The sequence below is a fragment of the Pelodiscus sinensis genome, chromosome 7, assembly GCF_049634645.1.
Source record: "Pelodiscus sinensis isolate JC-2024 chromosome 7, ASM4963464v1, whole genome shotgun sequence".
Taxonomy (NCBI): domain Eukaryota; kingdom Metazoa; phylum Chordata; order Testudines; family Trionychidae; genus Pelodiscus; species Pelodiscus sinensis.
This window is the reverse complement of record NC_134717.1, coordinates 12,396,282-12,405,914: the sequence shown is the minus strand read 5'-3', so window position 1 is coordinate 12,405,914 and position 9,633 is coordinate 12,396,282. Positions and strand designations below refer to the sequence as shown.

At 47.0% G+C, this 9,633-nt stretch overlaps 1 protein-coding gene across 1 annotated transcript; it reads left to right on the top strand.

Annotated features, from left to right (window-relative positions):
• Nucleotides 1-223: 223 nt before the first annotated feature.
• On the top strand, nucleotides 224-7,186 carry DBI (diazepam binding inhibitor, acyl-CoA binding protein). Its single transcript, XM_075933227.1, has 4 exons — nucleotides 224-382; nucleotides 2,252-2,369; nucleotides 4,311-4,373; nucleotides 6,927-7,186. The coding sequence occupies exons 1-4, from the start codon at nucleotides 374-376 to the stop codon at nucleotides 6,998-7,000; spliced, it is 264 nt and encodes an 87-aa protein (XP_075789342.1). The 5' UTR covers nucleotides 224-373; the 3' UTR covers nucleotides 7,001-7,186.
• The last annotated feature ends 2,447 nt before the right edge of the window (nucleotides 7,187-9,633 follow it).

Below are 9,633 nucleotides of genomic sequence, written 5' to 3'. Positions count from 1 at the left end.
TGTCCCCGCCCCCTCCCTGAGTTCTGCCCTCCCCCATTCAGCGCTCACTCTGAGCGCCCTGCCTCGCCTTCCGCTCTTCCGGGATTGGAGTCGAGCGTTCTGACCACCGCCTTCCTGGGGTGATTGGCGGCGCCCCTGAGCCCGCCTCTCGCGGGGGAGGATTGGCGCGGGACTGGAGCTGTTCCCCCCCTCCCCGCTCATGGAACCCTGGTTGGCCGCCGCGCGCCGCGACCCCGCCCCTTTCCCGCCGGGCGCTGTGATTGGACGGCGGGCGCTCTGGCGATGGGTGAAGTGGTGGGCGTGGCGCAGCAGTAGCAGAAGCTGCGGTACGTGAAGACACCGAGGTTGCGGGTCCGCCGCTCAGCTCGCTGCCATGTCTCAGGTACGGCCGGGGCCAGAGGCGCGGCGCGCTGCTCCCACCCCTCGGTGGGGACGAGGGGAGGCTGCGCGCGCCTGGTCTGCGCCCCCCCCCATCCCGCTCTTGTGCCGCCGCCTCCCTTCCCCGCATCGAGGGGGCGGCTCCCCCTTCTCTGCTGGAGGCTCCGTGGGGCCCCCCCTTCTGCCTCCCCCGCTGCCAGGGAGAGGCCGGGGGCGCCGGAGCGGGGCGGGCCTGCCCCCAGGCGGATTCTCCGCGCTCCCCCGCGGGGGTTGTATCCCGGAGGGGGGGCTGGAAGGACCCTACCCGGGAACTGGGCTGAGGGTACGGCGGGGGGCTGGGAGGGGCGCATGCTCCGCACCCATCTCCCACGGGTGGGACCCGCCTTCTCCAGCCCCTTTGTCTCACCGCTTCCTAGCCCGGCGCGCCGCTGCTCCTGCGTGGGGGGAGGCAAGGAGCCGCTCAGAGAGAGGCGCCTGCCTGGGCGCACAAGCGCTTCTGGGTGCCAGGGCAGAGTGAGAGTCCGATGCCCACAGGGCTAGAGAGGGGGCATGGTGAAGAGCCAGGGGCCTGATCATCCAGGTACCCGTCAGAGTAACTGAAGCGCCGCTGAAGTCAGTGGTGCTAATGCTGGGCTGAAAGGAGACTCTGTTCCAGAGCCTGAACACTCATATCACCGAGGTCTAGCTTGGTAACTGCAGGGACACAAGTTGAGGCGTTGGCATGTCCTCACTGTTAACTAGAAGTAGTTGCTAGTTGTGTGCATCTCCATCAGAGATAGTATTTCGATTAACCAAAGGGAGAGGGAGGTGGCTACAAAGCACTTGTATAAATCTCTGCTGTGTAATATTTGGGATAGTAAACTGATAGGGTTGCACAGAATATACAGGGAAGAGGCCACTTGCTGGATGGATAGGTTGGGATGAGAGATCACCAGTAAAAATGGAAGGTGGAGGTGGACTCTCAAAGTGAACTTTTGTAATGGGGGGAGGAGGCAGGCTTAATGTTTGTGAGGGCTGTATTCAAGGCCTCCTTTCTGCCAAGTGTTCATTGCAGCTTTTCCCAACTTCTTTCCCCATCAGTGTTTTCGCAAACATCTCTGATCCTGCTGATATTACAATAGCAGCCTTTCACTCCTAATCCTACAGGGCACAAACTGAAGTAACAAAGGGAGAGTTGAAAATACTGATTAGTAACATAGTTCAAAGTGACTTATGCTAATAATTACAGTTATCTAGCGAAGTAGAATGCTTCATAACTTCAAGTGAACACTAGACTTGGTTTCAACTTCAATTTTTGTATCCTTCCTAGGGAATGTTAAATTTAGATTAAATAGCTGATGGGATTTCCATCAACTATTTGATTAGTCTATAAGGGTGCCTCTGCCTTTGAACTGTAGCTAACAGTCCAAAAGCGGAAACCCTGCAGGGAGTGTGGGACCAGTGGGGAACCCCCCATTGGCCCTGAGCCTTTGAAATGTACAAGAGCCGAATTGCAGCAGGAGCAGTGTGAGCGGAGACTGCTTCAGTCCCTGCTTGTGCAATTTCCTGCTGTGCCTCTACCTCCCCTGTCCGTCCCTCCCCGCCCCTCTTCCCCCCCCCCCCCCCATGGAGACAGTGCTGGGGGGAACTGGCTTTTAAGTTGGCTTCTCCCAGCATTGGCTCCTGCTCCCTCCCCACTCCCCCTTATAGAGGCAGCCAGGGAGGGAAAGCAGCTACTTGCATCGCTGGTCAACTAGTTGCTTACATCCCTAATCCTTTCTCTTTTGTTATCTGCAAACAAACCTTACGCTCTTTCAAGATTTACACTAATATCTCGAAGCAAAAGTGGAAATTAACACTCTTGATCTTTTCATGCACTTTTCTTTTCATTTAGGCTGAGTTTGATAAAGCTGCAGAAGAAGTTAAGCAACTGAAGTCTAAACCAACAGATGAAGAAATGCTGTTCATCTATGGTCACTTCAAACAAGCTACAGTGGGAGATGTAAACACAGGTGTGTATTGAAAAGGAGTGCTAGGTTTGTTTTTCAGGATAGAGGAATAAATGAAGTGCTCAAATATTGGCAGAGGTACTTGCTTAATCACTAGCTTCAGATGTATATCAGTCTTGCAGTAAACTATTCTTTAATAAAATTGAGCTGTGTGTAATGCAACACAGCCTTCACTTCTAGTTTGCAAATCACTAATAAGTAAACAATTGCATTTCTACTTTCTCAGGCAAAAATCTCTCAGATACGGAGAGTGGAAGCAAGTTACTGCACTGTAACTTTCTCAAATAGGAGTTTGAGGGGTAGCAGAGTTAGTCTGTAACAGGAACAACTTAAACAACAAATAGTCTAGTAGCATCTTAAAGACTAACACAACATGTCATGAGCTTTTGTGAGCACAACCCACTTCAGCTGACTGGATAGTAGGAGTGTTACAGTGCTGTCAAGTGCCTGTGAAACAGGATCCTGTGCTGTTAACCACTTCCTTCCTAGAGGTGGTCTCCCTACAGCTCTGGGAGAGCTCTCTCCAGTGCTCCTGCTGTGATCATACTGCTGCATTAAAGCACTGTTGTGGCAACATTTTACATGTTCAGGTTTAGACCATATCCAGATTTATGGAAACTTAGGGTTACGTCAGAGCAGCAGTACTCCTATCACATGTGACAAACTATGTGACCGAACAGTCTACAGCTGGGAGCTGGTAGAAGATGAAAGTAATGCTGTATTCTTACCATTTCATTCTCTGCGTACTCTTTCCACTGTGCATTCTTCACTACTTTTGGGGGGGGGCGGGGGTGGAAAAAATCTGGCCATAAATTGTATTGCATAAGATTAAGCTACAGCTAGTTTATATAGCTATCAATATCTTAGTTAAAGCTGCCTCTAGTAGACTATAGGAAATGCAACAGAGCTACCTTACTTCTAGATTAATAGGTGGAACTGCCAACTAATGCTACAGGTCACTCCGCTGCTGTAAGGCTGGCACAAGGTTAATGCAGGACTGTGTATTTAGCCAGTTTCCTCATACCACTTACCTATGACTGCATGCAATTCCATTAAATTTAATTGGGAACTGAGTTTTTTACTCATTTGAGAAGATTTAGAGTTGAAAGTTACTCTTAATAGGAAGCCTCTTCCCATTCTCACGTTTGTGCATTATGCCATCTGTTTGGCTACAGTACTTTGCACCTCAAGTGAGTTACAGCTCAGCATCTCTAATACCTTCAAGTTAATATATATTTCCAAGATGTACAGTACTACAGTTTTCTGCTGTGGCTTGTAGGCATGTAAAATCCCATTTAAAATGTTAATCAGCTAACCTATGTTTAACTGGCCTGCTACAGGCTGCTCTAGGTGCTGGTTATACTGGCAAGCATGCTGGAAAGGCAGTGCTTACAGGGTAACTAGGTAACCCTCTCCATCCCTAGTGGTTTGCTCCTAACAAACCTTATGGTTACTTACAACTAACAACTCCTCTACCTGTCTTGTTGAAAGGTTACTAATTTTGAGTTGAACAAGCATTCAGATTGATTGGCTCTTCCTACAGCTGCCCTTGAGCCTCATGCCTTGTTTGTCTTACGACTGCTGTCAGTGTCTTCTCTGTTACTGTATAAAGTGCCCCCACAAATAAGTAAACAGACCTCACAAGATGATGGAATGACAGTGCTGTCAAGTGCACGAAGTAAACTGAAGGCTGTAAATGGACTTCATGGTAAACATGGGTTCTGACCAATGACGTGGAGTTCTGTTAGTATTAACAGTGCATTTTCTTGCAGCTCAACAAAATAGTGTAGCCTAAAACATGCTAATTCAGGCAGGCCGATGATGCCTAAAATGAGACCATGTTGAGGAGAGCCACCATGTCGAGCAATCTCCAGAAAGGATTTGAGGTACCAAACAGTCATTAGATAAAACCACATTAACTCTCTGTGGCTAACTTTGTCCTAGAGCGCCCTGGTTTCATGGACTTCAAAGGCAAAGCGAAATGGGATGCCTGGAACGAATTAAAAGGTAAACATTGAATACGGATGACATGAAAACAGTAGGATTGGTTACAAAACTCAATACACTTGCTACTTAATGAGTGAGTCTTCCATGACTACATGTCAGACAACCTGAGCCAGCCAGCAGCAATTCCTAATTAACTTGCTGTATGGTCTGTGATTTAATGGCTAGCTACCATAGTAGGGCAGAAGAACTAACATTTAAACTGCAGAGCCACAGTGGGGGCAGTGCCTTCCCTTATTGGCTAATCATGTAGTAGATACAATTTGTATCCACTATTACAACTACCCACCTCAACATCCTTAGCTGGCACTGAAGAATTCAAATCAGTAGCTACCTGGAAAGGTGTCAGGTTATTGATGTTTTAGATCTATGTAGTCATTACCCTAGTATCTGAGCACTCCAGTCTTCAGCTTTTCTTCACCCATTCCTCTGAGGTAGGGGAAATACTGTTGGTTCTCCATGTGCTGAGTGGACAAAGGCACCGACTGGCCTGAGGTTAAATAAACTTGTTGCAAAGCAAGGAATTAATCTTGGAGTGCAAAGTGCCAGGCTAGTGCCAACTTTTGAACCATTCTCCTCCCTCCCTCAATACTATTGATGCAAGTACATGGGACAAAGTAACTGAGTTATAATCAAGGAGGATTGTCTCTAGTGTCTCAGTTTACCTCATGGCTTCCTAGATTCTAGAATATCTAGGTACATTGCTACCTGAGCTGGGGGGGACTAGAGTGCAAACCGTTTTGCTAAGCCACCCTCTGATAACAGTGGAGGGTATTGCTGTTATCTATACTAGGGATGTAAGCGTAGCAGTGTAAAGAGTTAACTGCTTATGGGTTAACCAAACGGTTACAAGTGGCTCCCAGTCCAGCTCCCAGGGATGCATGAGGCAGTAGCCAGCTTCCAGGGATGCATGGCGGCAGGTGGGAACCAGTACCCACTAGGAGCCGGCTTAAAACAAGAAGCTAACTTGGCATTAAAATTCCTTTTAGACATAGTAAGCTGGCTTGTAACTAGACAAAGGTGCATACTTTGTAGAAGTACTTTCTTTTAAGGAATCCTGCAAATAATGCAGGTTCCATCTCTAATTTGGTGTCACATGTGATCTGTTCCCTTCTAATCTACCAACTGTCCAACCAAGGGTGTAAATCTCTAGCTTTTTGCACTTGTAGAAGTGAGTTTTCAGTATAGCCTGTCCTGTAGCTGCATTGTTCTTTCAGGCTACAGTTTTAATCCCACCTCCTCCCCTTGTTAAAATCCTGTCACCAGGTAGCAGTCCAAAGAGGCTTCTCAGGAAACAGGCCAGCCTATACTTTCTGTGGTGCAAGGAAATTATAGCTGAGATTGCTTGAAGTCCTCCTGTTGGGAAAGCAAGTAGCAACTCCATGTCTATCACTGGGTGGGATGGCAGAGAGAACTGCTCCTGGGAAAAGGGCAGGGTACAAGCTGGGTGATCCTCAAGCTGTCCTAGGGTTCAGCTCATGATGTGCAGGAGTTACCCCATCATAGTTTTGCCTATAGTGCTTATCTAATAGAGATTAGCTGGATCAATGGTGTTCAACTTTTTTCATTTGCAGACCTTTATATTCCAAATAGAGGCTTGGACCCCTATAGAAATCTTAAACATAGTCTGGACCCCCCAAAGATCTGCAGACCACAGATTGAAAACTGCTGCATTAGATCAGCTAACAGTAGCACTCCAATGTTGTAAAGATTTAGGCTGCTGCTAAATAGCCAACCAGCTGAGCATAAGTTACAGGTTAGAGCACAAGCGCTGGACAAACAAATGATTCCTTAGGAGTAATTGCAGTTATTTAAGGTGAATGGCTCACTTCATTCAATGAAGGTACTATAGCTTGCGAGTTAGAATGCCTCCCCTAAAATCATGATGCTATGGCATGCTCAGAATTTTTCAAGTGAGTTCTTGTTACTCTACTGCAGTATGAGGCTTACTCACTAGCCCTTTTAATGTCCGTTGATACAAAGTGACTGGCACTAAGATGATTTCCTGAAGCAACCATTTGTCCTTGCTGCTTTAAAGTGGTTTTGGAGTGTAACAGACTACTGGACAAATTAAGGCAAACCTTGATTGCTTAAGTGTAACAAGTGATTACAAGTACTCTCTAGGGAAAATAGCTAGAATACTTTAGTCTTCATCTACTTTAGTCTTCATGAACTGGGCTTGTTTAGTTTGGGACATGATAGCGGTTTTCAAATATCTAAAAGGGTGTCACAAGGAGGAAGGAGAAAATTTGTTCCTCTTGGTTTCTGAGGACAGGACAAGGAGTAATGCACTTAAAGTGCAGCAAGGGAGGTTTAGATTGGACATTAGGAAAAAATTCCTAACTGCCAGGGTGGTCAAATATTGGAATAAATTGCCAAGGGAGGTGGTGGAATCTCCCTCTCTGGAGATATTTAAGAACAGGTTAGATAGACATCTGTCAGGGATGGTGTAGACAGAGCTTAGTCCTGTCTTGAGGGTGGGGGGCTGGACTCGATGACCTCTTGAGGTCCCTTCCAGTCCTATGATTCTATCTAATGCATATCTCCTGATTTCAGGAATGTCCAAAGAAGAGGCAATGAAAGCTTACATAGCAAAAGTGGAAGAATTAAAGAGCAAATATGGCATCTAAGAACTGAGTCCACTCATCACTTGCACTGGAATATGCCTTACTGGTAGTAGTGGATGTGTAGTGCACTGCAGTTTGAGTTTGTCAGTTCAGATTAAACTGTTGTCTTAACTAGCTGATCAGGTATAAATGTACACCTAAATAACTGGATACCTTTACACTAAATGATTAAAGTACACTTGTTACTCATGTCTTTTGTGGCCTTTTAATCCAGGATTTGACTACATTAGCTAATCTTCACTTTATAACTGTTAGGGACAAACCTTTGCCAAAAGACTAGCTATGATGAAACACAAGTTTCCTGCATGTCCTGTTTGCTGTAGCTTAGCTGCTTTTAGTTTTGAGATCTTTCACACCTGTCCTGCCCACTAGAGGGCCCCAGTAACCTTTCACAATTGAATAGCAAAATTTAAACAGTGAGGGTATGTCTACATTACCCCCCTAGTTCGAACTAGGGGGGTAATGTATGCATACCGAACTTGCTAATGAAGCCTGGGATTTGAATTTCCCAGGCTTCATTAGCATAAAGCCGGTGCCGCCATTTTTAAAAGCCGGCTAGTGCGAACCCCGTGCCGCGCGGCTTCCACGAGGCGTACAGATAGTTCGGACTAGCAAGCTATTCCAAACTATCTAGCCCGTGCCGCGAGTAGCTGCGCGGCACGAGGTTCGCACTAGCCGGCTTTTAAAAATGGCGGCACCGGCTTTATGCTAATGAAGCCTGGGAAATTCAAATCCCAGGCTTCATTAGCAAGTTCGGTATGCATACATTACCCCCCTAGTTTGAACTAGGGGGGTAGTGTAGACATACCCTCACTGTTACCATAATTACACTAGAGATAGTAGAGACATAATGGATAACTAAGTTATCCAAGGCTAGTGTACCACAACAATCTGTGGCAAACTGACTAATTTAAGACTATCAATATTATTACAGTGTAGCAGGATTCTTGCTTGTCTGGTTCTCTAGACCAACAGTTCCCAGCCACCAGTCAGCAAACCACCACCAGCCAGGACACTGCACCCTGCCCAAGCACAGGCATGGGTGTCACTCTGGGACCCAGGAGCAGGCAAGGAGGAAGTGATCACTGAGATGGAGAGGAGGCTGCTATGGGCTCCTGGAGCCTGGGCTGCAGCCAAGAGGAGGAATCTCCAGCAGGGCCTGTCCCAGGGCAGCATCCCCAGCCTAGCCCGTACCCCAGGGAGACAGTGCTTGGGGGGAGAGGGGGAGGAGACCCTCCCTTTCTCCCCCTGGGAATGGGGCCTTGTGTACCCTGAGCTACAGGGGAGATTTTGGCCCCGGGGCTGCTCCCAGCAGAGCTGTCTGATTGCTGTCTAGGGCCCAGGGAAGCTGCTGCTAGCATGGGCAGGGGGGAATTGGGGGGGGGGGGGGGAATAGGGATGTGGGAGGGGGACAGGAGGTGCTGAAGGGAGGTTGGGGGATGGGAGCAGCAGTGCAATGGAGGGAGACTGAGGGGAAATGGGGGAGGGAGAAACAAGGCAGGGGTTGTACAGAAGGGGAGGTATAATGGCACTCCCTCAACCCATGGTGGGGAAAGGGGAGAGGGCAGAGGTGACTGATGGTAGCACTTGTGAAACAATTTCAGTTACTAAAGAGGGTGCCTCTGGGGGAGGAGGTGCCCCATGCTGCAGCCAGAGTGGAATTCTTTCTGTGAATTTTTTTCTTAATGTTGTAGATATCGGCAAACTCTGCTCTGTAATGAATATGCAAATAAAATGTTACCAGTCTGCCAAAAGTTTTGGTTTGCTGGTCCCCCAGTATTTTTAAAAAAAAGATTGGGAACCACTGCTCTATACTGACTCAACTATGGCTGGTTTCCCTTAACCTGAGAGAGTGACGCAAACCTGCTTGATTTCAGTCCATCCTTCATAGTTAATATACCTAGTACACTCTGAAGACTTCTAGTAACTAGACTGTACAATGTTAGGCAAGAACAGTGACCCAGTATCAGTCACCTGATCATACTGTTGGTTATGTGCCATTCCCTCCATCTCCCCCCTCTCTCAATGTTAAATAGAGTAATAGCATTTTTCACTCTGGATATCTGTATTAAAGGGGAAAAGCAACCTATTATTGGAACAGGCAAGAGTTTGTTGGCTTTGATCACATTGTAGCAATTACCTCCCCAGCAATAAAAAAAATCTTACATGGAAAATCCTAGGACTAACTCTCAAAGGCATATCTTGGACATAGCCAAGGTTGTTTTGTAACTTCTCCTGTTTAATACATGCTATGGCATCATCTTTGAAAGGTGTCAGCTCCTAACCACCATGAATGTTAGGGTTGTTGAGATTTCAGAGAACTAAATGGATTTCTCTTCCTTAAAAGGTGGAAAGTAAAACCCATCCTGTTATAGGACAAAATAAAAAAGGTAAAGTGCATCACACTTGTTGCTCCTGCGTATAGGAGTAGTACATGCTGCAGGTACAACCTTGCAACAGTTCTGCAGTATGGATAATAGACTGAAATGCTTTCAGGCTGGGTAACTGACTCCAAGATTTTTCTATACCCGTGGAAGTGTAAGGATTAGTGAACTGATTCTTCCATGTAGCCATCGGTTTCCTAGTCTCACCCACTAAGTTCCAGTAGGGTTGCCAGGTGTCCGGTTTTGAACTTT